Genomic DNA, 20,966 nt, shown 5'->3' on the forward strand with positions numbered 1-20,966 from the left:
GTAGAAGTACATTTTCCCAAAAGTTGTACTTAAGTACACTTAATATGAATGCATTATTAGCACTAACACTTAAACTGATTTTGAGTGTGGTAATTCTCCCAGGTTAAAAAAAGTGAACTAAAATACTTTTTATTTAAGTATACTTAGTAAACTTTTCAGTAATGTACTAAAAGTGCTCTATTTTCGCACACTAATTTTGTACTTATTGTACTAAAAAATAGTATTAAGTATATGTTAAGATAAACTTAATACCATCTAAGTGTACTCAACTGTGCTATTTTGAGACACCATGAAATTGAACTAAAATGTGCTTTTAACATACTATATCTGTATTTAAAAAAAATATATTTAGTTACAACTAGAAATACACTTGAACCCTACTTTTGAACATTTGTAAATATATTTATGACTAATTTAAAGTATAACAATAATATATTAAAAGAATATACAAAGTGTGAAAAAAGTGTGCTAAAATACAATTTAAGTACACTTAGTGCACTTCCCTAATGTACTTAAAGTGCTCTATTTTCGGCCACTAATTTTGTACTCAATATACTAAAAGTTATTCTTAAGTATATGTTAAGATAAACTTAAAATCATCTAAGTGTACTCAACTGTGCTATTTTGAGACACCATGAAGATGAACTAAAATGTTCTTTTAACATACTATCTCAGCATTTCCAAAAAATGTATTTTGTTACCATTTCTAATAGGATTGAAACATATTTCATAAACCTTTAAATATACTAATTATACATAAAAATAAACTTACTGATTATTTAAAATACATGAATAATATATGATAAATGTATACAAAGTGTATGTCACGCCCTTGGACTGTTTGTCTTGGTATTTCCCAGTGTTTCCCCCATTGGACTCTCTGTTTGGTTTCTCCCATGCCCTTTTTTGGTCTTCCTGCTCATTAGTGTGATCTCCTCCACCTGTTGTTGTAATTATCTCCCCTTTATAAGTTTGTTTGATTTCCTTGTTTCTTTGTCCGGCTACAAGCGTTACACCTATGTTCCTTCGTTGTGTGCGCGTCTTCTCCCGCCATTCCTGTCTATTGTTACTCTGCCTGAGGATTTATTGAAGACTTTTTATTGAATACGTTATTTTTTGCTTTCCTACATGTTTCGTGACAACGTATTTATAATGTATTGCCCATACATTTTTATTCATTATAATACACTTATTAATTAATTAAAATATATCAATTATATATAATAAATTTATACAAAGCGTAATTATAATGTCTTGCCCACATATTTTTATTAATAAAAAATACACTATAAATACGCTATGTATACATTTATTATATATTATTCATGTATTTTAAATAATCATCAAGTGTATTTTTTATTAATAAAAATATTTGGGCAATACATTATAAATACGCTTTGTATACATTTATTATATATTATTCATGTATTTTAAATAATCAACATAGTATTTTTTATTAATGAATATATGTGGCCAATACATTATAAATACGCTTTGTATACATTTTTTATATATTATTCATGTATTTTAAATAATTAATAAGTGTATTTTTTATTAATAAAAACATGTGGGCAATACATTATAAATACGCCTTGTATACATTTGTTATATATTATTATTGTATTTTAAATAATCAGTAAGTTTATTTTTTATGTATAATTAGTATATTTAAAGGTTTATGAAATATGTTTCAATTGTATTATAAGTGGTAACAAAATACATTTTTGGAAATGCTGAGATAGTATGTTAAAAGCACGTTTTAGTTCATCTTCATGGTGTCTCAAAATAGCACAGTTGAGTACACTTAGATGATCTTAAGTTTATCTTAAGGAGTACTTAAGAATAACTTTTAGTATATTAAGTACAAAATCAGTGCCCGAAAATAGAGCACTTTAAGTACATTAGGGAAGTGCACTAAGTGTACTTAAATTGTATTTTAGCACACTTTTTTCACACTTTGTATATTCTTTTAATATATTATTGTTATACTTTAAATTAGTCATAAATATATTTATAAATGTTTAAAAGTAGGGTTCAAGTGTATTTCTAGTTGTAACAAAATACATTTTTGGAAATGCTGAGATAGTATGTTAAAAGCACATTTTAGTTCAATTTCAGGGTGTCTCAAAATAGCACAGTTGAGTACACTTAGATGGTATTAAGTTTATCTTAACATATACTTAATACTATCTTTTAGTACATTAAGTACAAAATTAGTGTGCGAAAATAGAGCACTTTTAGTACATTACTGAAAAGTGTACTAAGTATACTTAAATAAAGTGCATTTTAGTGCACTTTTTTTTTACCTGGGTTCTTTATTTAACACTCCTGATTCATGTGCATGTGTATGCATTCTTCGTCTTTTGTTTCAGCCGCCGAGGGCCTGTTTTCCACTGAGGCCCTGCGCCAAACTCCCTATGAGACACAATCGAACGTTAGTAGTAACCTCCGATTACGGCTGAATGTGGATTCTGCTCGGACGACGGGGCACTGGTACATCCTTTGTAGCTTTAGCTTATTATCCAAACGCTACACCAGTTTGCCATTTCCCATGAAATCATCCTTGATTTCCATAAGAAAGGTGCCCCAAATTGGTGGAAAAACACCACTCAACCATACGCTGTCCAAAGCATTGAACCGCCTTCACGCGGCAAAACAGAACATGTTGTCTCTAAGCCTGCTTTAAGCCCCACCCACGGGACTGGTTGACAGTCTCGCACAACGCGAGTGCATCAGTTTCGCCTGTGTAATTTGGGGGCCGATGAAAATTGCATCCGACTAAAATTACAAAAAAAAATTTAGGACTCTAATGATGTTTCAGATGTAACTTTTCTCATCTCTGTTGTTAGGTTGTCACCATCTCTGAGACTCAATGTGTCAGAAGTCGTGTAAGCTGGTTTTGCAAAATGGAGGCCAAGCCTATACTTTCAGGGATCATTTCTATAGTTTCTAACTAGGAAATGTGTTTCAAAAGTGTAGTGTCTCCCAAACTACGATGATGAGCTTTGATACTCTTTTTTGAGCGTGAATTGGGTGTGGAGTAATGGTTTGTTTCATATGTTCCACACCATTGATGAATGTTCTGTGTGGCATTTATGCAGCATAGAAGAAGAGAGTATGATCAGAGTGGTCTTTGAAAATTTTAAATATCAAATTAAAATTCTTGGGAGTAGATGTGATTGGTTGAATATCGGATATGATTCTGTTTGTAATTAATTGTTTAGCTCATAATTGGTGTATATCTGATGAAACTACTTTTTTAATTTTTTTTTTTTTTTTTACATTTTTGTTGGTGGGTGCCACCATCCTTGAGATTCAGAATGTCAGGATAAGATGTCAACTGGTTCTATCAACTTAAAGTTGCCATAAAATGCATTGAGAGAATATTTTAATTTGTTCTTTGATATCTACATAGAAGGTGGTCTTCCAAATAGGAAATGAGAAGAGTCTGTGAGGACCACAGATATATATATATACACTGTATCTGGGCAATGATTGGTCCTTTGGAAAGGCCAGAATTGGCCTCATTTTTTGGTATAGAAATGCAAATTTTTCTGTAACTGAAATGAAACAGGCATTGAAATAAGACTAATGGGTGGGACAAATGTTGAGTTTCAGCTGTAAATGTGAAAACGGGCCGTTTGCATTTCTTACAAGGTCCCTAAGCAAACCTTTCACACATCCAAGGAGTGTGAGACATAATCCTCAAGATTCTTTTATTACCATTCCTTTGTTTGATTTAGCCATTTTCTCCTAATCTGGCATTTTAGTGTTGCTAATTCCCCTAGGTCACATTTTATTTTATTTCTTTTACAAGCATTGTTTCTTCAGCATTAAAACTTTAATGGACATAATATGTAACTATTTAAAGCTCTTGTGATTTTACTTAGTTGCAATAATTGTGAAATCATGGTTATTGTTAAAAAAGAAACGTTTGTGTGATATAAAATGACATCAATGTTTTTGTTTAAAATAGCAGGCAGATATTTTAGCAAAGGCAACTATGGTTCATATGTAGTGGAAAACATCATATATGATATATGATATTCTAATTGTTATGTATATTTAGACACTCGATTGTATTAATTTGTTGTTGTCATAATGCTTAAAACAATTTCTTTGGAATGTGTGTTTAATGATTTAATTTCAGGCAAGGTTTTCATAGGATAATCAGAGTTGATTGACTGCCTGTTTTTATTTTATTTAATGCCTGAGATAGACATCTGAATGGCATTTGTATTGTACCGCTAGATGTGAAATTTTTGGACCTGTGAAAGATGGACAAGATGTGGTTTGCAAAGTTGAAACTTAAAGGCTGGGACACAACAACCCTACACCAACCAACTAGCGCCGATGAAAGCCGACCATCTTGTCGCCTCTAGTCGGCTGCGTCTGCGAGCGTCTGGGCGATTAGACTGAGCTCGAACACACCGAACTGACGAAAGCCGACTACAAACTAGAAGGTGCTTTCTGCGCATGCGTGAGGAGATACACCGTTGTGTACCTGAAGATGGCAGTAGTCTCTATAGTAGTCTCAGTATTTTAACACTGAAATTGGTGCAGTGCCTTTTCAATGGAACATAATCTATTTTGTGTATATTTGATTTACATTGCATAATTGTGTACAACACTGGGCCTTGTAAATATTTTCAGAATTTTCACTATAGAGTGCAATTGCTAAATAAAACATTTAAACTTTATAATAGTTTTCTAGTGTTATTCGTAATCTAAAAAATGAATAACAAAAGTATGTTTTATCTTCAAAAGTATGTATTTACACTTATACGGTCAGTGATGTAAAAGGATTTTGATCAATCCAGAAATACAAAGAAACTTATGGAATTGGAATTTTTCAAACAATAAGAATGTGATGTAATAGGGTATGCAATCTTTTTTTTTTTATATAGAAAATGTAGTTAATTAAAAGAAATTTCCAGAAAAAGCAATTATGGCTATTGTTAGACAGTCGCACCACATAATATATTACAGTTTTCATTTAAAATAAAAGTTGTTTAAAATAAACAACTGTATGCACCCTATTATTAATGTAGATGTGTATTTCAGTAATAAACTAAAGTAGGAGAGTTTCAGTTACCAGCATTTATATCAAAATATGGATCCCATGTCTGCAAAACTAACATTTTAAATGAAATATTGATAGCTAATCAATATCGAATTGAATCGAATCGAAATCGAATCGAAACCATAAAAATAAGAATCGAGGGCCGATTTTGTTAGTTATATTATATGGTAAAATAGGTCAAACTGAGCTTATAATGAGTCACGTGAAACATTATTATATATGCGTGTATGTAAATGAAGGATATATATATATATATATATATATATATATATATGAATAGTTTGATGTATTGTTGGTTTCTGCACACAAAACTTATTGCAATAAATACAATTATTAGAAAATAAAGCTATATTTAGATTAATATGAACATCATGCTCTAGTTATTTAGCTGTGGTAGTTAATAAATAAGAATAATGTTTGTTTTCGTTTTATTTGTCATATTGAGATTAATAATTGTATTATCTTTAAGTAGAACACTTTTAGCATATATCCAGGTCAAATAATCTCTTTCTAACAGCAAACACTTAGAATAAATTGAGATGATCCTTTGAATGTTGTTGAATGAGGCTCATCAGTATTAACAGCTACTGTAAAGAAAGACTTTTTATTTTTATGTCAATAGCTCCTGTTCTCACCTCATTTCTTATGCTGATGTCTTCAGATCGTCTGTGAATTGCCACTTAATGCTCATTTCATTGGTGTCAACAGAAGGTAGGCTATTGATTTGGCAAATATGTACATTTATTTGTGTCTATGCCTTCCAAATGCTTTTCATACAGTTCTTTACTACTTTTATAGCCATTAATTTAGAAACACAATGTTAAAATTAAAAATAAAAATGTGTGAATTAGCATATGTTACTTTATGATACACAGACTCAAATGCATACATCTGTCTGTTAGTATACAGGTCAAAGGCAAAAATGGGTTTATATAACAAAAACTAAATGTGTGTGTATATATACATAGAGAAAGAGAACAAGAATCATTCAATAACACATTTAAACCCTATTTAAGAAGCACAGTGCAGCCCAAAAATACTCATTAATTGACTTCTTTTATCTTTATACTCTTGAAAAATGTCTTTTGGACCACTAAGGTATACTCAAGGTATACTATATATTATTTTATTGCAGACACTAATTTTACATCTGGTTTTTCACACTATAAAAACAAACTCCGTAAAGGCTATATTTTTTATTTTTGCAGTTTAGCTCCTCCTACACTGGAATTCATCATCAGTGAAGCTCCTCCCATTGCAGTTCAGCTATAAATGCTGGAAGATTCCCATCAGTTCAAGTGAAGATGAGCATCAAAGCATCGGGAAGAGCTGAAATCTGTAAAGATTTTTTCAGTCATCCAGAACACTGCAGAATGAAACACACTGAAGAACAAACAGGTTAGTGTTTATTCTTCGTTCATGATAAGTGATGCAAAATTCTGGGAATTTTCAAAGTTGAAAAACTTCCATTAGAATTAAAAGGAATAAACTGGTTATGTTATGTTAGCTTAAAACAGGAAAATTAACTGTAGTTTTGCAGCATGAACTTAAAACAACCCAAAAACTGACCATGTGCATTCTTCAAATTATCTTTTGTGTTGAGAACAAATAAATTCACATGGGTTTAGAACAACATAATAGATGACAGAATTTTAATTTTTGGGGTAACTGTCCCCTTAACCTGCTGCTAGCCTTTATCTCAGAAATAATGTAACTACTCTAGTCATTTAGCAACTGGTCCTAAAGTCATAGTGTATGAAATATTTTCAGTAATTTATTTGTATTACCAAACTTCCCATTAATTCCCTTTAATTCCTGTAAATTCTGTCCAACTTAAAATATTTCTAAAATTAAGTTCATCTGGAAATTTTCCACCCCTTTGCAACCATAATCATGATGCTGAAAAACATTCATGTTAGAAAGCGTTGAGCACTTAAACACATTCAGATAAAGCTAAAATATATAATTTACAACATTATTTTTTGTTATATTTCGTACACAGATTGTATAACCAATCCCCTCCAGTTTTTCGCGATTCTGCGATCGCTGAATTTAACACAAAATCAACATAAAGGTTGTATCAGCGATTTCTAGCCTAAAACATAAAGCGTCAGGGGGTTGGTGTTGTGGACTTTCCTACTGGTGCATGGATGTGAGGGAGGCGGAGTGAAAGTCCACAACACCAAACCCCTGACGCTGATTGGTTGGAACACTGTTTGTTTATCTGTGGAAAGGTTGGTAGTGCCGATTGTTTTTTTAGCATATCTCGGACCCTAGGCTGACCAGAGAGACGCGTTTTTTTCACAGACAATTTATGGGGCAGGCAGCGAGCGAATCATGATGAAAGGTCAGCTGAAATTGACACTTTATGTTTCAGGCTAGAAATCGCTGATACAATCTATAATGTCAAATTTTTTTTGCAATCCTGCATAATTCGTAATTTAAACAAATACTTAAATAATAATAATATATATATTGTACGTTGATAAAGACTCTTGAAAACATATTTGATCGACATTTAGATTACTATTTGATTTTCTGTATTTAAAAAAAAAATTGAAAAGCTTTTTTATTTTGTGCTAGTTTAATAAATTTTCGGGATACCAAAATCTGAAGAGTACCTGCCTAAAGGGCTACCAGAGAGTTTTCAACATTTTGCGAGCCCTGGACAGAAATGGCGAACGCGTGTTTCTATTTATTTTCCACTGATTTAGGTGATTTAATTAGCTTGTCTCTGGTATTTTAAACATAAGATAAATAGTTCTCACTAAAAAAATAATTTGTTTCTCAGTCATGCACTTATAAAAAAAATACACTGCAATGATCCATGTTTTACAGCAGCTGTCTTATGTCTGTTATTACATTAGGACTTCCTTTCATATTTTTCTCTTTAAAATGCTTTTTTTTCAGACCTGATGGAAGAGAGCGAGGAGAGTGACGAACTGAGTGAAGAGGAGGAGCATCATGTCAAACCAGAAGAAAAAACTTTGAGTCACTCAAAGACTAAAAAGACATTTTTAAAGAAAAGAACAGCCAAGAAATCGGTGTGCACTGAGTGTGGAAAGAGTTTCACAGAAAAACTTAGTCTTAAGCGTCACATGAGAGTTCACACTGGCGAAAAGCCATTCACATGTGATCAGTGCGGGAAGAGTTTAACATCCAAACATAGTCTCAAGCGTCACATCAAAGTTCATACTAGAGTGAAACCGTTTACATGTGATCTGTGTGGATTTCAATTCGCAGAAAAAGGAAACCTTAAAAAACACATGACAATTCACACAGGAGAAAAGCCATTTACATGTGATCAGTGTGGGAAGAGTTTTGCAACCAAACATTATCTTGAGTTTCACATGAGAGTTCATACCGGAGAGAAGCCATTCATGTGCGATCAGTGTGAAAAGAGATTTTCAACCAAAAAAAATCTTCAGTGCCACATGAGAGTTCACACTGGAGAGAAGCCATTCACATGTGATCAGTGTGGGATAAGTTTTGCACAACAAGGAAACCTTAGCGGACACATGAGAGTCCACACAGGAGAGAAGCCGTTTCCATGTGATCAGTGCACAAAGAGTTTCTCACACAAACAAAGTCTTGAGCGTCACATGAGAGTTCACACTGGAGAGAAGCCATTCACATGTAATCAATGCGGAAATCAATTCAAAGAAAAAGGATCCCTTGAAAAGCACATGAAAATCCACACTGGAGAGAAGCCGTTTTCATGTGATCAGTGCGGGAAGAGTTTCTCAGACAAACCCTGTCTTGAGCTTCACATGAGAGTTCACACTGGAGAGAAGCCGTTCCCGTGTGATCACTGTGGTAAGAGTTTCAGACAATCATCAAACCTTACAGTACACAGGAGAATTCACACAGGAGAGAAGCCGTACAAGTGTGATCTATGTGAAAAGAGATTCGCACACAAAAATGCTCTTGAGGGTCACATGAGAATCCACACCGGAGTGAAGCCGTTCATGTGCGATCAGTGTGAAATGAGATTCTCAAGGAAAGATGGTCTTGAGTGTCACATCAGAGTTCACACTAGAGAGAAGCCATTCACTTGTGATCAATGCGGAAAGAGCTTCACGCAAAGAGCACATCTTAAAACACACTTGAAAGTTCACACTGGAGAAAAGCCACACACGTGTGATCAGTGCGGGACGAGTTTCACATACAAACATGGTCTTACTGTTCACATGAGGATCCACACAGGAGAGAAGCCATTCAAGTGTGATCAGTGCGGCAAAACATTTCATACGTCATCAAATTTAAAAACTCACCTGGCCGTTCATACGAATGAGAAGCCACATTCCTGTTCTGAATGTGGAAAGACATTTTCACAGCTGAGGAATTTACTTTTACATCAGAAAATTCATACTGGTGCGAGAGAGCACTTGTGCTTTGAGTGTGGGAAGACTTTCACTACAGCGAAACATTTAAAACTACACCTGAGAGTTCACACTGGAGAAAAACCTCACAAGTGTTCATACTGTGACAAGACATTCAGTCAGTTAGGAAATATGAAAACACACGAGAAGATGCATAGCAGAGAGAAGCGTCATACCAGGTGTGATCAGTGCGGGAAGAGTTTCTCTTCTAAAAGTCGCCTGAAGCTACACATGAGGATCCACACAGTGGAGTAACCACATCTATTTGGGCAAAGGTTCGTCCAATTACTTTCTTTATTCACACATATTTCTTTGAATTTTCCAAAGCATAGTGGCCAATGAACTTGTGCCATGTAGGAAAGAATTTTCCTTTTCACACGGAGCTTTTATTCCAATAACGTGATATTTAGGCCCTGGAATGCAAATTTTATTAGGGAGACCAAGCCAAAAACATGTATTTCATGTCCCCGGGGGACCCCCACTTCGAAACACCTTTGGGCAATTTTTGAGTAGCAATTGGGCGGGTTTTGTTGTGAAAACCTTGCAACCCTGATCCTGACTTGCCATCTACTCATTGGATGCACGTTTAAAGTGTTTTGTTTTCGATCTGAATTACTTGGTTTAAAAGTGAAGTAATGATATAGAGCTTTCTATTGATATTTTGTGTGTGAGGCAATTAGCTGGGGGTCGGTTCAGTTTTTCTGCAGCGCTCCTGTTCAACAACAAGACATCAGAAAGCGCATTCAGTTTGTTTTCTTTATTTTACAAAAACACATTTTGTTGATACTGTGAGTGCACACAAACTAAGGTAGACCCTTCACAGTTCCAGATGATATACAGTCCTCAGCATGAATAAGTACACCCTCTTTGAAAAGTAATTTCAATGAACAAAAAACAATTTACAAAATGTTGACAAGACAAAGTTTTATACTTATAACTTATAACATGAAAGTAAGGTAATTAATATAACTTACTAATTTAACAAGAATTCAACCATAGTTGAGTCTAACTATTCATTACGCAGGTGTCCAGCAAACAGTTGACTATAGAAGTGTGTTACTTAAAGAAAACCCCTTCACATCTCATTCTGTCAGCAATGGCACCACATGGAAGAGAAATGTCAAAACTATTTCTTTACACCAGAAAGGTGAAGGCTGCAAGATCAGCCTATCTTTACTCATCAGCCAGAATACTGTAACAAAAGTGGTACAACATTTTTTTAAAAGATGAAACTGCAACAATCTCATCCAGGTGGTCCACGGAAGTTAACACCTGAGCTGGTGCATCTTCTGATGAGAAGGGTTGAATAAAAAAACATGCAAGTTTACTGCAGGTATCTAAAAAAGTAGAAAGCCACACAATACAGCGTAAACTGCAGAGGAATGGCATACATAGGTGCCATCAACGAAAGAAGTATCTCCTAAAGCCCAGGCACAAAAAAACCCACCTAGACATGTTATATATAACTTTTCATAGTTCCTAGCACTATTGGCAGAAGTTACTGCTTTTATGTGTATTCGCACAACAGGAACTAGGAACTCAGTTTGCGGGAACTGATTTCCCAGATAACAAGATAGATCTCCCATATAGGTCTAGAAAGCAGACGTCTGTAGGATGTCAGTTTTACATACATTTTAATTAATAAACACCGTAAAGACTTCTTATAGATGTCTGTTTGACATCTCATAGGAAATGTCCAATAGATGTATTGCAGATGAGCAAACTATGTCTTGCAGATGTAAATGCAGACATCAAATATAGTCCAAATACGTCTCTGAGATGTACGTGTGCTATCAGGGTTAGCTCCAACTTCAGAGTAGGGTCTTAAACAGTTCTATAGGAACTACCAGTGGTCCAGTGTATGCTGATTGGCCAAACAGGCACGAAACACTGGTTACTTGGCTTTTTTTAAAAACCATGTAAACATTTAATCCATGAACATGAAAAACAGGGGTAATGTCTAGAACTCATTAGAACATTTTTCCCAGTTAAAAGATATTTCCATATCAACCATTTTGGCCGTCAGCTATTCTGAATTTTGTTGTAAAAGAGTATATTTTTGTGAATGCATTTGTTATACCCCTGGAAAAGGGGAGAGAATTAATCATTCACACTCGACGATGCTTCTCCACTGCCAACTTTATGCATAATGTCTTCTGTTAACAATTAACAATAAACTATTTTTCAAAACAGTGCTGTTTGCATTTTCTTCTTAATTCACAATTGGTACAATAAGTGGTTGACAAGATATGATCTTTGGTTATCTATAAATCAACAATACCTCAGTGAATTAATACATATTTAATGGAATTTCAGAATTATCTGAAAACCTATACACGCAAAATGAAATAAAGTCCATGAAACGTTAACTTACTCCTTTTCTCTGAGGTGAATCAATAAACATGTCAACTTCTTGTCAAATAAAGGGAACTCTCTGTAATAGAGCCGGCACTAGCCGAGCGCTGAAGAGGGGGCGTCTGAAATTCAAAGAGGGGGCGATCATTTTAATGCAAATATAACGCTCCCAAGTAAGAAAAAACAGATAGCTATGGTACATTGCTTAAGTTTTAACACGCCATAAACCAACATATCTGCTACAAGCAGAAAAACTGCAGCTAGTGAGCAACGTCCAGAGCTCTGAACCAACGGTCTTTATATGCGTGTATATATATACACAAAACAGAAGTTTTAACCGGAAACGCAGACACGCAAGACCATCAAACGCAATTTATGCCTGCTACCCTACATGTTTGTTTAACATAGTATTAAAACAACCTGACAGCACTGACAACTGTGACTAATAATCAAACTCTTTAAAGCATCAGCAAAATATTTAATCATACCTTTAGCCTCATTAGAGCTGCAATCTTCTCTTCGATGAGTGAAACCTCCTCAGCAGTAACTCTTTCCATTCTTCTCTGAACTTTCTTCTAAGGTCATTTTCTAAAGCCAACTTGATCAGATGCGCTTTTCGCATCATGCTGCGTCGGTGCTCAGAAAATACATTCTTCAACGTTGAGAAAGAGTTCTCGCACATAGCAGTCAAGCCCCAAATGTTAGCGCGTGTTTTAGGGCAGTCAGCACCACTGGCATGGCTTGGAAAACGCTGGAGTAATTTGAAAGAAGTTTGACCAAAGTCATTTTCTTGTCCTTGTCTTTGAACAATGTGTGCCAAAACTGGCGGGCAACGGTGAACTGAGACTCTACAGTTTCGGTGTTCGTTAAATCTAGTAGTGGTTTCAAGCTTATCCAAAGCTGACATGTACTGGCTATTACGTTTGCTGAAACTCACGGACATTTCTCCGAGAATAGAGTCAATAATGTTAAAAAACAGCCGCTTGCACTCCTGTTCAATGTTCGATTCACGCTGACCAACACTTCATTTTACAATATAGTCCTGCAGAGACTTGCTGGCCTGTCGCTGCCGTTTTGGAGCAGTAGGAACCGCATCATCTGAACTTTTGATGCTTTCAGCCCACAGTTAACTGTACTTTTTTCAAAATTGAGTAAATAGCTTTTCATTGATGTATGGTTTGTTATAGGACAATGTTTGTCTGTGATACAACTATTTGAAAACCTGGAAGCTGACGGTACAAAACAATCTAAATATTGAGAAAATCGCCTTAAAAGTTGTCCAAATAAAGTTCTCAGCAATGCATATTTCTAGTTTATGGTATATTTATGGTAGGAAATTAAAAAAATATCCTTATGGAACATGATCATTACTTAATATCCTAATGATTTTGGCATACAAGAAAAATCTATAATTTTGACCCATACAATGTATTTTTGGCTATTGCTACAAATATTCCTGTGCTACTTAAGACAGGACAGGGTCACATTTATGTATTATTGCAGTGGCCCATGCCGTGAAGCAGTTTTAAGGAAGAAACAGAACATAAAAGACCATTTTAATGTTCAAAAGATAAAAAATATTTTCCTTGGACCTATTCATTTTGATTAGAAATTGTTGTGTATTAAATTGTGTAGGTTGTGAAACCTAAAAATTTTCTTCTCTCTGTTAAACTCAATAATAAAGAACAGCTGTTATGTTAAACTCTGAGTGGTCACTATTGAAACTATATGTGGCCCCTGATGTATTGTATTGTTAGCCTGGGTTTCCCCATCCTGCCTTGCGCAGCGCGATTTTATTCACGCTGCTAGTCAGTCTGGAAACCATGGACCTAATTTTCACCTAAGATAGGGAACCAATCACAGAACGGGGAGGGAGCAGCAAGACGATGACGTATTCTATGCGACTCACCGAAGCAGTTTGTTACTATGGATCCAGCATGGCAGCAGACGCGAAGTTATTTTTCGTGTCTACACCGGACGCGAGCGGCGTGACCAGACGCGACAAATGACATTAGAACCTATTATGCTGTCTACACTGAATGCGGCGCGACGCGGCCCGACGGTAATCTGCTGCCGCGTTCTATTTATGACGTGCTCACACAAAGTTTAAATGATTTGCAACGGTCGCCTTGTCGCGTCCAGTGTAGACAGACTTTAGCTGTTGCGGCGCGGCAACTGTCGCGTCCGGTGTAGACACGGTATAGTGTTCTAAGTAGTTTAGAACGCAAGTTTATTTTGAAAAAAGAGCAACTTTTGGCGTTCGCTCTACATACGTCATCCGGTATAATTGAAACGAGTGGCTATGAGCTACGCACAGGCGCATTTGATAGACATTCGTATCGCCCAATAAACGGCTCTGGGCATTCGTAAACCACGCCTCAAATACGAGAAAATGAACATGTGGTTCCCAGACCACGAATCATGACGAAGTCATAACGTGGTCTGGCGATAGCCAGGCTATTGTATTGTAAGATTGTAGACAACAGGCTTTACTGCAGAGTATAGAAATAAAACAAACATATTAAGGAAGGAATTTTATTTCACTATTTAAAATTTTTTAAATATCAATTTAAGGCAATTTTTGACCATTTTTAAGATCCGCAGAAGTAAAATGAACAGTATGAGTAGGATTTGACAATGTACGGTAGAATATTAAGGCATAAAATGGCATGATTTATAATTCAGATACAGCTTCACACAAAACAAAACAAAATTTCTTATACAATGGAATTTCAGCCTTTATAACATTAAAAGGGATAAATCGAGTTTATCATTTATTATATTTATTTAAAACATAAATATTACTGTCTTATTTGTTTATATTTTTAGAAGGCACATTAACTTCTTTCACATTTACAACTCTGTGTTTGCTGCATAACAACGTAGGTCGATAATTGCAATAATTTGACCATAAAGAACTGAAAAAATGTAGAAAAGAAAAATTCATTCTCTGTCACGAGGGGGCCTTTAAGAGTGCTGAAATACTACGGTTTCCATAGGAACGGCTCTATACAAATTAGCATTAACGCTGTTTTATCAGGCAATAAATGAAAAAGATAACGATACGTTTCTGAGGACAGGCGGTTCCCCTCAGATACATTCATACAGAGACATCCGTGCCGCGTTTTGACTTTGAAACGCGCAGTGCACATATTTATTCAATGACATCATTGCCTTTTAAAGTTTAATCCAGGCCTATCGCGATTCTCATTTTTCCGTCCCCAAACGTACGACCTCCTAAATTATAATGAAGTATTTCTAATACTATATTTGAACCTTTTTATGGCCTTAAATTTGATTGATTTAATTAACTAAATTGAGGAGTATTTTAAGGACCTGCAGGTGCCCTCTCCTTTAAAATACCCCGTCTGGCAGCCGGTGAAACTTTCTGGTAGCCCGACTGGAAAACACTATAGCCCCAGGACGTCGGGCTAGCGATTTTGCGAGCCCTGCATTACATAAAAAAAGAGACCAGATCCAAGGTGCCAATGACGTCCCTCTCTCCCCCCAAATGCAAGAACGATTCACGAAATGAAAATGCACTTTTGTTTACATGACGACATGAACATTATCGGCAGCTATTTCAGAGCCGACTACATGTGTACAAACTATTAAAAAGTATAAATACTCGTGCATAATCTCTTTTCTTCACGTCATTCTTATAATAATAAGTAAAGTTACAACTGGTGAAAACACGACTTACCAGCAGCCACCAACGTTGTCTATCTAGGTGATAGACAACCCCCCCTCCCGCACGTGCCTGTCATAACTTTACACACACAGCCACCTTTTACTGTAAACAAACATGACAAGATTTATAACTTATCTTCCCGCTGATTGTTGAGCTTGTTTATGATACTTACACCATTACAACAGTCACCCTGATCAGTGTGGGGCACCCGCAATATATGGTAATGTAAACAAACAGCTGCACTCATCAAAGATTAGAATATTAATATAAAATTGTAAAAGACATATATGTTTAGTCATGAATTGTAAAGGATTATATTTAATGATAATTGAAATGTAAAAAAATATGAGTTTCAAATAAAATTGTGCTTCTGCGCTAGAGCTACACGATTTTGAATAAAATGAGAATCACAATTTTTTTTTGCTTAAAATCACGATTCTCTCACGATTCTGGAGAACTTTTTTATTTGAAAGATTTACACCTGAACATTAGGTTATCAAACAGCAGGTTATTAAACTTTGCTTTAAATTTAAAGACATTTAATGAAAAATAATGTAAGTGGGAAAAATCACCATTAAACATAAAAAAAACATACAAAGGTATTATGTCAGAGTAAAGAGATTTAAAGATTTTAAGTTAGAAACACTTGCCTATCAACATTTTATGGCCGTCACTGTCCACTCTGTGGGATGCCCAAGTTTACTTCACCATTTTACAAATATACTCTAATCTAATCATGACTAACCATATTACATTGGAAAGGTCTAAGGCTCCTAAATTGATATTTGACTTTTTGTTTTGCTACAAATTATGTAGGGAAAATTATTTATGACAAGAGTGTCATAGATTATTTTATGACAAGAGTGAACCTCAAAAATCTACTTCATATCAGGAGTTCTGACCTTTTAAACAAACAGACTTCCGCATTGCCTTTTTCCCTATTACACTTTAGAAATAATAAGAAATGATATATCAGATGAAAACTTAATTTCAAAATTCATCCTTTGAAACCATTTTAAAATCACACATTGCATTAACATGGACAAAGTATCATCAAATCATATTATATTAATTCAATCATATTACAAAATGTTTTTGCCCATGAGTTATAAAGATTTAAGTTTCAATTCTTCATTTTCACATCTCTGTTCAAAAATGGGAGTAACAGTTAAGGGGTTAATGGATCATCATGCTCATATATGGTTCCATTGCTCTGCTGGTCCATAAATCTGTCACGATCAAAGTACTACTCTTTCATATTACAAAGTGCAAATAGAGACCGAAGTTTAGTTTACCTAGTTTTATCGTGTTGTTTTAAAGTCTTTTATGTGAACCTTGTAAATACACCAAATCTATTTAAACCAATCTTCTTTTATGTCTCATTCTTTTAACCACTAGTCATCTCTCACAGTTAAATCTGACCCCATTTTAGTCTTGTAACTCGGCTGATAAGGCCGATTGTTACACTTGGATGGGAGACCGCCAGGGAATACCAGGTGCTGTAAGCTTTTGCCTTTTCTTCACTATTTATATAATATGCTGGCTTTTACGGAGGCTGATCTTTAAATAGCCCACTTTTTGGAGCAGCCCTTGCTTACGGCCATACCGCGCTGAGAGTGCCAGATCTCGTCTGATCTCGGAAGCTAAGCAGCGTCGGGCCTGGTTAGTACTTGGATGGGAGACTGTCTGGGAATACCTGGTGCTGGAAGCTTTTGCCTTTTCTTCACTATTTATATAATATGCTGGCTTTTAGAAAGACGTGTTTTACCGCTCTATTTATTACAATCATTTAAATGTATTATAGAGTTTTAAGTGTTTTACATGTTTTTTAGGCCATTTTATTACTCTTAACATTTTAAGTGTGTGTGTCTTTAATAAATGGATGGTTGGCCTGTCATGTGACTAGACACATGACAGGAAGCAGGAAGTACAACTGTATAAGAGAGCAGCATGACAAATAAAGGACAGTCACCAAACTGTTGGATTGAGGAGTTGCTAATTTTAGAGCTCACCTTTCCATTCACCACCTGCAAACTTTGGATTACACTTTCTGTGGATTGTACATGCACTGGTGGACACTCACATTGGACTTATCAACACACTGGGATTCTTGGACTGTTTTAGGGTATGGACAAATGAACCGTATTCTTTTAACAGAGTTTACCTAGTTTTATCGTGTTGTTTTAAAGTCTTTTATGTGAACCTTGTAAATACACCAAATCTATTTAAACCAATCTTCTTTTATGTCTCATTCTTTTAACCACTAGTCATCTCTCACAGTTAAATCTGACCCCATTTTAGTCTTGTAACTCGGCTGATAAGGCCGATTGTTACACTTGGATGGGAGACCACCAGGGAATACCAGGTCTTTAAATAGCCCACTTTTTGGAGCAACCCTCGCTTATGGCCATACCCCCACCTGAGGCGCTAGAGAGCTACAGGAAGTGAGTTGGCTGCAGTTGGGAGAGGAAGGCACTCCTCCATCTTGTGTTTATTTTTTGTTGTTTGTTTTGTGAGTTGTATTACTTTAAGTTAGTTTTTTGTGTGTTTGTCAACTTTTAAACCACCTAACAGCAGCATTCTTGCTGTCTGGAGGGTGGTTAGTCCCCCTTTTTTTTTCTCTTCTACAATGGACGGATTAATCGATAATGACGCAGGATCGGCCGGAGAGACACGAATGGCAAACGACACTGGACTGGATAAACGACTACGAGCTGGAAATACAAAAGATAAAAACATCAAGGGAACATCTGTGGAAAGAAAATACCTAAAGGAGGCTACGGTGATTGTAAATGTGGAGAATGTGAACGAGGTGAGAGCAGTGGATATTATCAAAGCAGTGACGGACAAATGTGGAAATGGTAAAATTCTGGCACTAAGACCAAGGCAAGGAAAAGAGTTTGAATTGACAATGGAAAAGGAAGAAACATGTGAGGAATTTATTGATGGACTTGTAATAAATGGAGTGAATTGTGAGATAAAAAAAAAACTGCAAAATAGGGATTATGTTGTTTCCTTCATGCACCTGCCCGTCTACCTGGATGATAAAGAAATTCTGGCAAAATTGGAGGGATGGGGAGTTAATCCCTTATCAAAGATGAAAAGAAGATGCTACCCGGGCACTGAAATTGAAGATGGAACAAGGTTCCTAAAAGTAAGGTTCCCCAAAGAGGTGGCATCGTTGCCCTATAGCACTAAGCTGGAAACAGCAGAAGGGCCACAGTACTTTAGGGTGATGCACAGCCACCAGGTGAAGACCTGTAGGCTGTGTATGAGCCCGGAACATCTGGTGAAAGATTGCCCTGATTTTAAGTGCTACAAGTGTGAAGAAAGGGGACATTTTGCAAGAGATTGCAATGCAGTCAGATGCCCGGAGTGTCAACAAATTTTAAATAAGTGCGAGTGTTGGATGGAGGAAGAGGAAGGAGGTATGGAACATCGGGTGGACGGACAGGTGCATGAAGGAAACAGAGAAGAGGAAGGAGAATCTGATGAAGGGCAAGAGGAAGGACTACAACAAAAAGAAACAGAAGGAGGAACAGGCAACCGAGAGGAAGGAGAAGAAGAAAAAGAGAACGATGAGCATAAAGAACAGACAACAGAACAGGACACTCAATGGACAGAAATGGAAATATCGGACAGTTTTAAAAGTTTCCTGGATGACGTAGAGGGAAATGGACAAAGAATGGGAAATCAAAACAAAGAAACAGACAATGGAGAGGAAATAAAGATGGACAACATGCGAAAAGACAGAGAGGGGAGAGGACAAATAAGAAGGAGAACCTTAAATGTAAAACCAAATGTGGAAAATGCCAGAAAAAAGATCATGACAAGTGTAAACAGATATGAAGTGTTAAGTGGGATGGAGGAAGAAGACAGAGAATAATGGGTTTTAGGTATTTATTCTTCTTTCTTTTAATGGTTTTAAGTTGTGTTACTTTTAATGCAAGGGGATTGATGGACATGGAAATTTGAAAGACTGAAAGAAAAATGTAAAGAAGAAGATGTTATTGCTTTACAAGAAACAAACTGGAGTTTCATGATGGACTACAAAAGGAAATGGGAAGGGGATATTTTATATAATAATGGGGATGGAAGGCTTGGAAGAGGAGTGGCATTTTTAATGAGAAAAGATGTTTTTAATGCAAGCAAAGTAGTTTATAAAGATAAGATGGGGAAATGTATGGTGGTTGGAGTTAACTATGAAGGTCGTGAACTGATCTTAGTGAATGTACATGCACCAACAGAAGAGAAAGAAAAGAAAGAATTTAAGGTTTTAAGAAATATTGTAAACAAGTATAAGGAAATAATTATGATGGGGGATTTTAACACAGTTTTTAGTAAACAAGATATGGCAGAAGGGATGGTGTTTAAAACTGACATGGGGAGGAAAGAATTAAAAGTACTAATGGAAGAAAACAATATGATCGATGTGTGGTGAGAAAGAAATGAAAAGAAAAAAGAATTTTCAAGGAGGCAAATAGTGGGGCAGTTTGTGTGTCAAACAAGAATTGACTTTATTTTATGTGCGAGAAATGTGGAGAATTTTATAGAAAAGATTAAGTATGTAGAAGCAAGTTTTAGTGATCACAAGTTTTTATTTTTTAAAGTGGACTGGAGTAAAGTGCAAAGAGGGCCGGGAGTATGGATTTTAAATACAGAGATTTTAAAGAAAGAGGATTATGTTTTAAGTATAAAGGAGATCATTGAAAAGGAAAAAGGAAATGAAATGTATAATGAGGATAAGCGAATATGGTGGGAGAATGTGAAATCGTCACCTTGGAATTATAAGGTTCTATCTGACATTTTTGTCAAAATTGAGTTATTCACATATTCTTATTCTGTGACAACTTATTTACATTATGTGATGGTTTTTTAAAAGTTGTGTACATTTTAGGACTTTTTATTTAGAAAAGAAAAAGGTTCTATCTACAAAGTCGAACTATAATTTGGCTCTATAAGGTTCTATCTGTGAGCCAATCAGCACTTCGAATGCAAACAAGAGGACCAATCAGAATCAACTTTCTTTGTCATGTCACCAGGACTGCTCCATAACAGCAGGAAATATTACACGTAAAACAACAGTAATTACACGTCTTTAGAATTAATAAGTGCAATTCACATTTAATCCTCAAAGTGGCACTGTTTAAAACATAATGATGGCCTGATTTTTTTTACTCATAATTACCGCTACCGGCATTATATTACCGGCATAAAACAAACAATAGTATCTGCAACTGGCTTGAATGGCTTTACTGCAGAGCAAATGCATAATGTAAAGTACATAATGAAATATAAGTGTCACTGTCGTTTGATGGTGAATGTGGTCAACAGCGATCAAACTGTTACTATTAAAGATATTGAAAACGATAGTCATATTCGAATATGATTGAATATGGCTTTTAGTGAAATAAAGTCCCGGTCAGATGGATTAGAGTAGCTGCTTTTTTTTTTA

The 20,966-nt window shown here is 35.5% G+C and overlaps 1 protein-coding gene and 2 non-coding genes across 5 annotated transcripts in view; all 3 read left to right on the forward strand.

The window, feature by feature from the left end:
* Positions 1 to 9,928, forward strand: part of LOC141325593 (uncharacterized) — a 98,435-nt gene extending 88,507 nt beyond the window's left edge. Inside the window, exons 3-4 of one of the 3 annotated variants that reach the window (XM_073834371.1) lie at positions 8,182 to 8,931; positions 9,100 to 9,928. In XM_073834371.1, the coding sequence (XP_073690472.1) occupies positions 8,182 to 8,931; positions 9,100 to 9,720 (1,371 nt within the window). In that variant the 3' untranslated portion in view covers positions 9,721 to 9,928. Of the gene's footprint in view, positions 1 to 6,447; positions 6,482 to 7,993 lie in introns of those variants that run through there. The other 2 variants (XM_073834373.1, XM_073834372.1) reach the window with 2 other exon arrangements.
* On the forward strand, positions 2,916 to 3,131 carry LOC141326970 (small nucleolar RNA U3). The gene has a single exon (XR_012354298.1). It is a non-coding gene; the product is annotated as a small nucleolar RNA U3 (small nucleolar RNA).
* Positions 9,929 to 17,103: 7,175 nt separating the features above from the next.
* LOC141326904 (5S ribosomal RNA) lies at positions 17,104 to 17,222 on the forward strand. The gene has a single exon (XR_012354248.1). It is a non-coding gene; the product is annotated as a 5S ribosomal RNA (ribosomal RNA).
* The last annotated feature ends 3,744 nt before the right edge of the window (positions 17,223 to 20,966 follow it).

This window comes from Garra rufa, chromosome 2 (assembly GCF_049309525.1).
Source record: "Garra rufa chromosome 2, GarRuf1.0, whole genome shotgun sequence".
In the NCBI taxonomy this organism is placed as follows: Eukaryota; Metazoa; Chordata; class Actinopteri; order Cypriniformes; family Cyprinidae; genus Garra; species Garra rufa.